Below are 11,524 nucleotides of genomic sequence, written 5' to 3'. Positions count from 1 at the left end.
GACGTCCTCCAGGATTCCCCCCGGGTTTCGCTTCAATCGCTTCCCTCCCTGCTCTCAGAAGAGCGTCTTCGTGGCACGGGTGCGGCTGGGAAGCGGGCTTCGCGCTCAGTTCGGAGGCAAAAACGGGAACATTCGGCCTCGCCGGGTGACACTGATCGCCTCCCGAGGTGATGCGAGTAATCAGACTACTGCTCCTCCACCTCCCTGTGGTCAAGAACTGTGCGACTGCAGCCGATCATCCGAAGCACGTTTTAATGCCCAAAAGTAGAAATGAGTTCTTCTCCGGCGCTATAAATATATGTAATTCGGGAGTAAATTAAGCTGTGATTTGAGAAGTGCACTGAAAGGCGGCATTAAAAATTCCTGGCAAGAAGCGTGCGGCTGTAGATACAGTCGATCCTGACAGCTAATGGCTGCCGTGCGAGCCAGATTTGCATGCGGGCGGGCGGGCTCCACCTGACAGCCTCCTCGGGCTCGTGAGGCTCGATTTATTAAATGGGAGACGGTGGAAGGTTTTCAGAAAGTTGGGCGTGGATTCCAAGGTTGTCCCGGTTACTGTGATGTAACGTGAGGTGGGAATAGAGAGCGGAGCGGTCGTCTGAGGTGGATCTAATTTATCGCTCCGCCGTCTGAGGCGGCGTGAGAGAAGAGAGGAAGGAGACCGGGTTCCGAACATTTTGACTGGGAGCGAACTCTCAGGTCTAACGGGGACATTTAGCACAATGGAATAAATGTCACCGTAAAAGTTTTAGCAGGAAACAGAAGCAAGCAAGTGAGCGCGGGGCCCCGCTCCGCAGACGCTGCTGCAAACACAAATTAAAAAGTTTTCGGGGACATTATGTGAGAAAAGGAATAAGGCTCGCGCGCCCCGAGGCAGACTGGAACACCTCTGTATTGGCAGAGAAATTACTCATTAGAACTGCTGATGAGAAACACTAATGGGACTAAAGTGAAGCGTTTTCAGGCGACGCGGCGGAGAACTGTGAAACCCGTCGCCGTCAGCGCGGCGCTGTTCTCTCCCGACCGACACCTTGTGTTGAAAAATATATCAGACTGAAGGTGACACTGAGATTAATATTTAAAATGAAAACACGACGGTGTGGCTGTGGGTAGAGCTCGTTTCTTGCTGGGGAGTTTTCATGTTCTCGTGCAAAAAAAAAACAACAGAAAAACAGGTGAAAGGAGGACGCGATCTGCAGTGTGTGAGTGTGTTTCTTTTCAGGTTTATCTGAAGACTCTGAGAGGGGGAGGCGTTAGCCAGGGAGCTGCAGGTCGCGGAGCACCGAGTTCTTCTGCTGGTCTTCGGATGGGCCTCCGGCGCCGCCCTCGGTGGATGAGTCGCGCGGTGGCAGCGGCGGCGGCGAGTCCTGGCGGCTCGTCGCCGTCACTTCGTACGTCCATCGCGTGTCCGCCGCCTGCGACAGGACGAATCGGGTGTTTAGGCTCGACGGACCGATATGCCGTTTGAGCAGATTCATGTTCTGACAGCACGATGGGAATGAGTGCGAGCGATTGCTGAGGAGAGACTGGGGAGCGAGCTGAGAGAGAGAGAGAGATCGCGCCGATCAGACGGTATAAACGCCTCATCAGCGAATGATCGGTCATCAATCACGTGTGAAGCGCAGTGAAGACAACTTTCTCCATGAACAGTTCCTGATTAAGAGTGAGCCTGACGCCGAGAAGCACAAACTGATAATGACTCATTACTTTGGTGGTAATTAGAGTTGTTGTTGTGTCTGTGTGTGTGTGTGTGTGTGTGTGTGTGTGTGTGTGTGTGTGTGTGTGTGTGTGCTCAATTATTACACAGAGCAGTATCAGTCATGATATTGCTTTTTTTCCAAAAACTATTTTATATTCGAGGTTTCTTCGATGACCAGAATGTGAATATCGGGATATGAACACAGTCTGCTGATGGAAATTTTAACTTGATATTCTGGGATGGTTGTAACCACGGCGACGGTACCTGGACGGAGAGCACGGCCCGGTGCCTGTTGCGGGAGGCGGCGGCGGGCGTGAAGGACACGGTGAGCAGCGCGCCGGTCGAGCCGGCGGGAGGCAGCGTCCCGGAGGGCGGGGTCACCGTGAACTCCCCGCTGCCGCCCGGGAGCAGAGTCGCCGTGAATGCCTCGCTCCTCCTGGAAGCAGCGCCACAGATTCACCACACACGCAGACAAGGAAACGACTGTCAGCGATTCTACGACAAAGGACAAGAGCGCACTCTTAAAGAGGCATTTTGGGAGAGTGGAGGAGCTGACTGTGAAGTTTGGGCGGTCGGGCTGCTCTCTGGACACTAACGCAGCATCAAATTTTAAGATCGGTCTTAAAACTTTTACGGCCGGTCTTTAGACCTCGTTCAAAGCGCGGCTTTAGTTCGCGGTTGTCTCAACGGCTCGTTGAGAAAACAGTAAATAATCCAGGGAGCACGAGGTGAGAATTGAGATTCCAGGTGAATTTTACGCTGAGCTCCTTTTCTAAAATCGCTGCAGGAGGACGATCCGGGTTCCAGTCACTTCCGGGGTCAATTTTTTGAACACCTGGAGTGAATAAAAACCAACGACGCTCACCCGGTGGTGCTGGTCAGGCGGAAGCCCACCGCTGAGGTCTGGCCTAACTTGGTGGTTTCTATGAAGATGACGTCGTCCACCTGAGGCTGTGTTGCCACGAGGGAAATGGGGAATTTCCAGATCTTGCCGGAGGCCGATTGAACTGCGAGCAGCGCCGAGCTCCTGGACGAACAAGACAAACAATACAGCGCATCATGTGATCGACAATAATATTTAAATCCGTACAGTGTAAGTGTCAATTTGTTGAATTTAAATTCGAAAATAAAAACATAACAAGGAAAATGAGGTGATATGAAAAAACCTGACATGCATTCTCACACTGTAAGCATGTTTATTGATAAGAGGTATCCATGAATAGGTGGATCAATAGATAAATGGATCGATCGTTCTTCTCCGACTGCAAAAAACTTTGGAGAATCACGACTCTCAGCGGGATGTGTCCTCGCTGCAACGGGGCCGTAATATTTCACTTGAACGCCAGAGAAATGAAATGCGGCGCCTGAGGGAAAGTCAAAAAAATCATCAAAAAGTCATTACAATGAATCTTCTAAGGATCTGGAAGATAAATTCTGGAGATAGAAAAGTGATTAACATCCATCTTTTTGGGATTATTAACATCTGGCAGATAAGATTTCACGCAGTGATCCTTCCGTTTGTTCCAGTCTGGATCGACAAAGGAGAGCCGCTGCGCCGCGACGGCGCCGCAGACAGGGGAAGTGTTTACTGATGAAACGGCGCGCCAGCTGATTTTTTTGCAATAAAGAAACTAACAAGCGAGTTTCTTGTGGGTTTCAACGGGGAGGGACGACGTGTGCAGTCGGCTCCCTGTGGTTCACGGACGAACGCCTTTCGATTTACAGTCTGCATTCCGCGCGTCTGTTTCCCTCACATCGGTCCTCCACTCTAATCCGTCTTGAAAAGCCTAACTTCGGTATTCCTATTCATCCCGGCAGACATAATTCACTAAAGCGGTCTTTAATATTCTTGCTTTGCGCTGATGATCCTCGACCTCCGCGTCTAACCGCTCACGGTGGGAGAAATAACATGTGGATAATGGAAGGGCCTATTAGCGGCGCCCCCCCCCCCCCCCCCCCCCCCGTCATTTCCTCCTGGAGGAGTCATTAGCTCTCCGAGGTATTGATTCGACCGGGGGAACGCCTCATTAATGGACTCTCCGGATGGAGACGGGAGCTGATGAATGAATGCGCTCCTCGCACAGCGGGATGTCGCCGCCGACGTACAGTGGAGAAAAAGCTCGCCTGTGATTGAACGGAGTTGTTTTCATTAGACGCGAGCTGGAAGTAAATGAAGTTGAGTCCGGTTTTCAGACAAATACGTAACGTTCGTGCTTCCGCGCCGGTCCGGTGTCGCACGGGTGAAAGGGAAACCTGCAATGCACCAAAAAAACAACTGAACATGAATATTCACGTCGCAGGAGTGTATAAAGTCTTTAAAAAAAAAAAAAAAAATAAATCAGTTTTGCAAATGTTTAATGAGTGAGGATGTGCACAGCGTGTTCCGGCGAGTCTCCGCCGAATGTAAACAGAGAACTTCTGTTTGTTTCCCCTGCAGAGTCCACAGGGCAGCACTGAGCTCGCTGTGGAACGGCGCCAGCGTGGGCTGCAGCGTGCAGGGGGGAAAAAACAAAAAAAAAAAAACAAAAAACAAAAACGAGACGAGCTGCTGGTGGCGCACAAGAGAAGACCTTCATTCAAAGAGGCTGCTGCACAAGAAATGAACGTCAAAAGATCTGCACGCTGCGAAGGGTCCACCGTCCGAGCAGAGACTACCAACTTGTTCAAATATTGATCCCGGGAATAGTTTAATAATGGATTTTTACCGAGTCGCGAGGGACCTTTTTACTCCTGCTGTAGGTGGAAAGAGAGAAAGTGAAGGAAGAGGAAGACGTGACGCGCTGTTCTATTAATCAGCAACGCTGTGGGAACGCAATTATTTTGTGCGTTTACGTTGTTTGGCTGACAACTCAACACGCTGTGGACTGCATTTCGGCAGTTTTGCAATTATTAGAAGTAGAATTTGAAAAGAAAAAAAAAAAAAAAAGCCGTTGCCGTTTACTGCGTCAATAAGAGAAATCCAATCAAAGCTCTCATCAGTGTCATTCATAACGCGGAGCTGCTGGACGATTACAAAGGCCTCTCCGCGCTACATGACGGCGAGACGTTGGGCCGAGGCTCATTTGAAGCTCCGACGGATATTCATCATTTCAGTCAGGCACTTCAAAAGCAACCCAGAACTATCAGGGAGCAGAGACGATTTCCTTCTCGCCCGCACCAAAACATAAAAGCTTTCGATTGTCTGATCTGACACGACAAAAATCTGTTTTGCTTTTTTTTTTTTCCCAGCAACTTGAAGAGGTGAATCAAAGTGCCAAGAGATCCAAGTCGACACAGACCTCATTTCCTGCTGAAATGTGAACACAGGGGCATGTTTCTGTCCTCTCCTTCTCATAATGAACATAAACTCTGAATACATGCTATTATTCTATAGCGTGTGTGGGAAAATACAGTTTGAAATTCTTTGAGGATGGCTTGCATAGCGTCCTGAGAGTCTCCGAGGTGCCAGTTGGCCCTTTTTTTCTGAGCGGAGTTGACACTTCAGCACCGGACCCCCGCTGCTGGTTCACCTTTTTGGGATCTCTACCCTGCGGCGGTGGTAGCGGGGGGAAACCCTCCCCCCGAATACTGACCAGTGCTGCAGCTGAACTCTGCTGACGGCAGAGAACAATTGTATTTGATGGGTATCGTACAGGCCGTGCAGTTTGTTTTGGGTTCTTCTTGCGTCCGTTCTCAACACGGTATCCAACCTTATTCCAGGGAAGCGTCGTAATCACATGCATCTTGATCACGGAATCCATAAAATCCCGTTTTCGGGTCCCACCCACGCTAATGCGCGGCCTTCGGGGATGTGACCGAACATGCAGAGGCCGGTGGGGAAACACGGGCAGAGCTAATGAGCTGAACTCCTTCTTCTGCCTCCACTGGAGCGCGGCGGCCTCCGAGCCGGAAACATCCAGACTCAGCACATGCAGACAGTAACAGATGAATGCAGAAGCCACACCCACTTCAGAGGGGGGAGGGGGGTGGGGGGGGGGGGGGGGGGGGGGGGGGTGAAGACGGGAGGAAAAGTGAGGAGGACAGTAGATAAATGAATGCAGTGTTTACTCGTGTGTTTGTGTTATCTGTACTTTACGCAGACTGCTGTTCACACGCCTTCCTTCCTGATGTGCGACCGTGTTTCATCCGTGTGTGTGTGTGTGCGTGTGTGCAGGAGCCAGCCGGTGCTGTGTGTAGCTGTTTTGTTTGTCTTATTATTAGCCTCCTTGCCCCCCCCCCACCCCCATCCCCCCACGCAGAGGAGGTGTGCATATTTGTTTCTCTGAGTGTGTGCAGTTTGGTGAGGCTTTTTAACTTCAGAGGCGTGTGTGTTCCTCTCTGAGAGTCTGACGCCGGCTGTGTGTGTGTGTGTGTGTGTGTGTGTGTGTGTGTGTGTGTGTGTGTGTGTGTGTGTGTGTGTGTGTGTGTGTGTGTGTGTGTGTGGGTTCGTCTCGCTTTCTCTCATAATGAGAGTCGGTCTCTAAGTCTCGGGATGTGCAGGCGAGCGCTCGTTTGTTTGTGTGCTTTGGTGTTTAATGTGTCTGGGGTTTGGCTCCTCTGTAGTGTGTGTGTGTGCACAAAGCTTCTCCCTCACTGTATTGTGCTTGCGTGAGATGTGCGTGTGTGAACTTAAAATGGAATATTTCCACCAAAAAGACAAGATTCTTCCTCCTACTGCCTAAATATAGCTCTATGTGTTTAGTGAATGTGTGTGTAGAGGAGTAACCTGCTTGCTCTGAGAGGAGCGAAGACTATCTTGAGGCCGAGCGTGACGACGCCGTTCTCAGGGTCCCTCCTTGCTGCTCCGACCGAGGCGGCGAGGCAGTCCCCCGCCTCGCCGTCCGGCAGCACCTCGCACCGGAAGTCTCCCATCGCCGCCGCCCGGTCAACTGTCATTCAGATCAACACACGATGGAAGAGCTGAAGGATCAGGACTGATAATAGCTGTTCTCACTGCGGACGTCTCCCTCACGCTCTGCCCAGTGAAATAAACTGAAATGAAGGCGCCGTCTCCCTGACCTCCGACATACCAAGCTCTGAATTGTCAGCGTGCATATTTGAAGTTTTTTTTTCTCTCTTTCAACATTTTTCTGTAAATGTCACATAATTCAGTTTGAAAGGAGAAAACAGCGTTTCATGCTTTTTTTCCTTCTTTCTTTGTTGCATTCCTCTCTGGAGGTGTGTGAAGGATTAACACACCGCGGTACTACGCTGTATTATCTGACTAGACATGTGAACGCACATTGTATTGATCAGGATAATAGTGAGTAGAAAACTGTTTTCGCTGTTACACACTTGTGTCCCTGAGGGTGAGAAGCTGATCCTGACTCAAATCCTTCAAAATCTCCCGTTAGTGTGACACCGTTCGGGCATCGCGGAAGTGTGAAAGGAAACAATCACCTCCCTGCCCTTTCCGCTCTTCGTTCCCTGGTACGTGTCCAGTGAGCCGTACGTCCACCTCCTTCACCAGCTGGCGGCCCGCTTCGCACCGGAGCTCGCCAAGTTCGCAGTCCTCGGCAGCCGCCGCCGCCGCCGCCTCCACGGGAATCCCGCGGAGGGGGTAAGTCCAGCAGATGGTGGACGGCTCCGGCTCTGACCTGAAGTGTTGCACACGGAGCGCTCAAGAATCCAGAATGAACACTGCTGACTTTAAACGGTGCCACAAAGTGGCCTTTTCTTTAGAGTTAACTTGTTTTTTGTTTTTTTTTACTGTCGATTTGTGAATCTCAACTTGCACAGTCAGAGTTCCCCTCCAGGTATAAGTGTGTGTGTGTGTGTGTGTGTGTGTGTGTGTGTGTCCTGGATTCAACCCATCTCTTACTAATGATACGACCGATAAGGCTCGATAACAAGGGAGGCTCGGGAAAACACACACACCTCGCGCCGGAGTCCAGGCGTCTGATTGGCTTCATGGCGACGCAGAGCCAGGCCTGCTGCGGCTCCACGGATTTGGGGGCGAACACGACCGGCACATCCACCGTGCCGCCGTCGCCGATCAGCACACCTGCAGCGGGAAACAGCAGACTCAGGACGCCACGTGTGGACCGATTCACACTGAAGGCAAACAGACGAGGTCCGGCTTGGTCTTTGCAGGGTTTTTACCTCACTTCTGATTCACCGAGGCTGCTTTTGAACACCTGCTAAAAACGCCTCGCAGTTTTCGCTGCTAATTTAAAGTTACTTACTCGGGAGTCTGCAGGCTTTCGTGGCATCAAAGCACGTTTCATAAACTTTATAGTTGGCGCGTTTCGCGCACCGTGCCAAATCCACTCCAGACGTAGCGTGTGCAGCATGAGAACAGATCCCGGCTACTTGGTGGGGCTTCCAGATTATTGACTGTGATTTGCTTCAAAGCGTAACTGGATGCACTGAAAACGCGCCGCTGAATCACCTTCAGTGTGGCTCAGAGGTACAGAGAAGACGTCCTCTCCTCGGACCGGGCGCTTGTTCGGGGCTCCACTTGGGTCCTCAGCTGTAACGTGAAGAAAACACACGCGGCGTTAGCGCGCGAAGGGAGAAGAGACGGGCGGCCGAGCGCGGACCTGTGAGCGTGAAGCTGAGCGCGGCCGGGAGCTCTGTGGGGTTCGTGAAGGGGATGGCGACCGAGGCGGTGGAGCCCACGGCCGACGAGATGCTCAGGGGCTCCGCGCTCTGCGGCGCCAGGCCGCGGCCGCTCAGGAGCACGCTCCGTTCCTGCAGCTGGACGGCGACAGAGACAGATGAACGCGGAGAGAGGTCGCCCGAGGGAGAGTGATGAAGTGAAAACAAGAAAGCTTTGAGGGAAAAACACAGAGGCGGGGAAAACATAGAGAAGGCCGGGTCGAAAAATGAAGCCATGAAGAACACTGCAGCGCTCTGCTGGATTGATCAGGACCGGTTAGAAAATCTTGTTATAATTTGATCGAAGGTGACCATTCATTCATTCATTCATTCATTCATTCATTCATTCGACTAAGGAGGGAAAAACTTGAGCGTTTAAGTCAACATGATGAATTTCAACAGGTAAACAGAGTTTTCTCGTTCTGGTGTTGACGTGATGCAGAATCAGCTGGACTCCTGTTCATAGATCAGGATGTGAATCTCCCGACTCTCCGCACCCCAACGATGAACCCAAACCCTGATCTTACTTTCAAATCTGGACATCCATCATGCTGTACAGTAAAGTGAAGGTCAGAGGGAAGCAGGGTGGGGTTCTCTCTGTATTACGCGGCGCCGGGGCCGATGTGAAGCTTTACGGGCCGATCCCACCGCTCCGGGTTTTATGTGGACAAGTGAGAGTGATGAGACACTAAATTAAATGAGAGCGCCGGCTTACACCAATTTAAGGGGGAAAAGATGTGACGTATCCCTGTGTGAGTGTGTGTGACGTGGCGGGGGATTGTGATTGATGTGATCCACTTTCTCAGTCTGTGTGTGTGTGTGTGTGTGTGTTTGTGTGTTTGTGTGCACACCTGAGGGCAGGTGAACGTGATCTTTGCTTTGTGGTTTCCCTCTCCGATGGCTGAGGGGCTGAAGCGAACACCGAGCTGGGAGGAGGACTGGGGCTCCACGGTAAGCTGGAACACACACACACACACACATTTGGCCCCAACAAGGATAGAAATACGAGAACGCACACACACACACACACACACACACACACACACACACACACAAAGAGCTTTCAAGGGGACAGTAAGAATGGATTACCACACCGGTAGAAACACTTTAAATCAGGCTGCAGTATAACTCTCAGCTTTCATCCAGTTATACACTCAGTCCTTTCCCTTTAATGCCGCCGACACACACTCTGTTCTTGGGCGCGTGTAAAGAAGACAACCTCCTGTGTTATGGGCCTTTTATGTGATGAAATCTAAAGCCAATCAAATATCCGACGAAGAACAAACGGCGTCCGCTTCCCGAGGGGGAGGGAACAAAGTGGCTTCAAATGTGGGGTTGAAATTGATTCAACATTTATTGTGAACAATGGATGATTAAAAAAACAAGGAAAAAAAACAAGAGACAGTGGCACAAAGGTGGGAGTGTGTGTGTACTGACAGGGCTTCCTGAGTCCATCTCCAGTGTGAAGTTCCTGGGGTTGCTGTTGACGACGGTCAGCTGCAGGGTCTCTGCTGTGGGGTTGACCAGGGGAATGGTCAGTCTGGTCCACCTGACACACACACACACACACACACACACACACATACACACAGAATACACATTTAAATGACACAGCCATGGAAAGAGTAAGGGAAGCTCCACCTGACCCAGATAATATGTTTACAATTTCCTCAGCTAATTACAGCGAGTGCAAATAACATGCAGCTCTGTTCGTCACTCATTAGTCTGGTGGCGTCTCTGAGCTTGTTAATCTGGGATAAAACTCCGTGAATCACATGTTTCTGGAGAAGTTTCTTTCTTTTTTTTTTTTGTTTTTTCCAATGCCAACATAATTATTGCTCTGCTGAAAAATGTACCTGCTGCTCTTTTTTTTTTTTTTTTTTTTTTACAGGGATAAAACAATGTTTCAGCTTGTATCAGATGGTGGATAAACACCCGTCTTCGTCTGCTCCTTTCAAGATTCCAGGCTGCATGTTCTACCAAGGAGGGCGTCTTTTTTATTCATCTTACCTGCTCTTCTGCATCCCTCTGGGGTTAATTCGTTTTCAAAGCAGGCTTTTACATGCCAGGGCGTTCCTCCTCTGTCAATACCAATTAGTTTTGCTCTCCAGAGTTTCTCCTGCTCTCATGGCTTAAAAAAAAAACATAAAATTCTTAAGATTTCAAGAAGGAGGACCTTTAAAAGTTGGTAAGGATTCGAAGGTTGAATTTAAAGTGCAGAAAGAGACAACTTTTCTCAAGTGGGAGGATGGGAAAAAAAAAAAAAGCCTCATTTGTGTTCCAAGGTTATCGCCTCTTGGTCTCTTTTCTTACTTTTCCTGTCTCCTCGCTGTGTGTGGCTGTGATATGGAGGGACTGTTCGATCCCACTGACTGATGACTTCCTGATCTGCGCTGCTCAGGTGCATCTTTCTCTCTGTCGCGCTGCTTCTGTCACGCCACACATTCCCACTGCTCCAACAAACAGGGATTTGCAGAACGAGGAAAAACCGTCCCGTCGTCGTCTTTTGGGAGCTCATTGAGGAAAAGTGTCACGCGCGGGTGAACGCGTTGACAAATGCACAAGACCCCGTGCCTCAAAATAGATTAAGGCACTTCGGGGAGGTGAGGACAAAGGTGCTGCCACCCCGTGCTGCCTGCTTTGTTATTTTCCCTTTCTGCTATTTTCATCCACTTGGCGTTGTTGTGACGCTCAGAAACACAACAGCCATTCTTCCCTCGTCAGGTTCAGAGCTGACCGTGGCTGCTGATGAGACCGAATCCGAAACCGGGAAAGTTGCTCCCATCGACGCGTTGAGAAAAACCCAAAGCCGCTGACGTTCTAGGAAGATCAGACCGTGTGTGGAGGACAGGCCGAGCGCAGCATCAATCAGGGAGGTAAAGCCACAACAGGGAAGAAAACCAACGCAGCCTGCTATCGGTAGCATCGAAGCCACACCGCCAGGGTGCTGAAGGCTGAGGAGCCCAAGGCCTTTTTTTCCCCACAGTTAGCCAGGAGAGAAACCCTGTGGCAGCGGCGCATTTCAGGTGTCTGGCTCGTTTGTTTTACGTTTTCATTAAGAGCAGCTGCCTGTTGCCCCTCGATTCAAATTTGCTTAATTGCACGAGAGGGCCGGCGGCGTCTCGATCAGTTGCGGGCTGATCCAGAATTTAGTGCGAAATCGATCTGTTTATTTACATCACTTCAGGTTCGCGAAAACTACATTAAATACTCTTATTCTGATTTTCTAGAGGAGAGACGTCCTCT

At 50.4% G+C, this 11,524-nt stretch overlaps 1 protein-coding gene across 1 annotated transcript in view; it reads right to left on the bottom strand.

The window, feature by feature from the left end:
• Nucleotides 1-1,253: 1,253 nt before the first annotated feature.
• The window catches only part of LOC115383627 (cilia- and flagella-associated protein 47), a 36,820-nt gene continuing 26,549 nt past the window's right edge, over nucleotides 1,254-11,524 (bottom strand). The window contains 10 exon segments of the mRNA XM_030085759.1: nucleotides 1,254-1,415; nucleotides 1,964-2,135; nucleotides 2,565-2,726; nucleotides 6,405-6,567; nucleotides 7,079-7,275; nucleotides 7,556-7,682; nucleotides 8,070-8,150; nucleotides 8,221-8,377; nucleotides 9,130-9,234; nucleotides 9,716-9,827. Coding sequence (XP_029941619.1) covers nucleotides 1,254-1,415; nucleotides 1,964-2,135; nucleotides 2,565-2,726; nucleotides 6,405-6,567; nucleotides 7,079-7,275; nucleotides 7,556-7,682; nucleotides 8,070-8,150; nucleotides 8,221-8,377; nucleotides 9,130-9,234; nucleotides 9,716-9,827 — 1,438 coding nt within the window.

This window comes from Salarias fasciatus (assembly GCF_902148845.1).
Source record: "Salarias fasciatus chromosome 23 unlocalized genomic scaffold, fSalaFa1.1 super_scaffold_20, whole genome shotgun sequence".
In the NCBI taxonomy this organism is placed as follows: Eukaryota; Metazoa; Chordata; class Actinopteri; order Blenniiformes; family Blenniidae; genus Salarias; species Salarias fasciatus.
The sequence above is the reverse complement of the archived record's forward strand: the minus strand, read 5'-3'. Positions and strand labels throughout refer to the sequence as shown.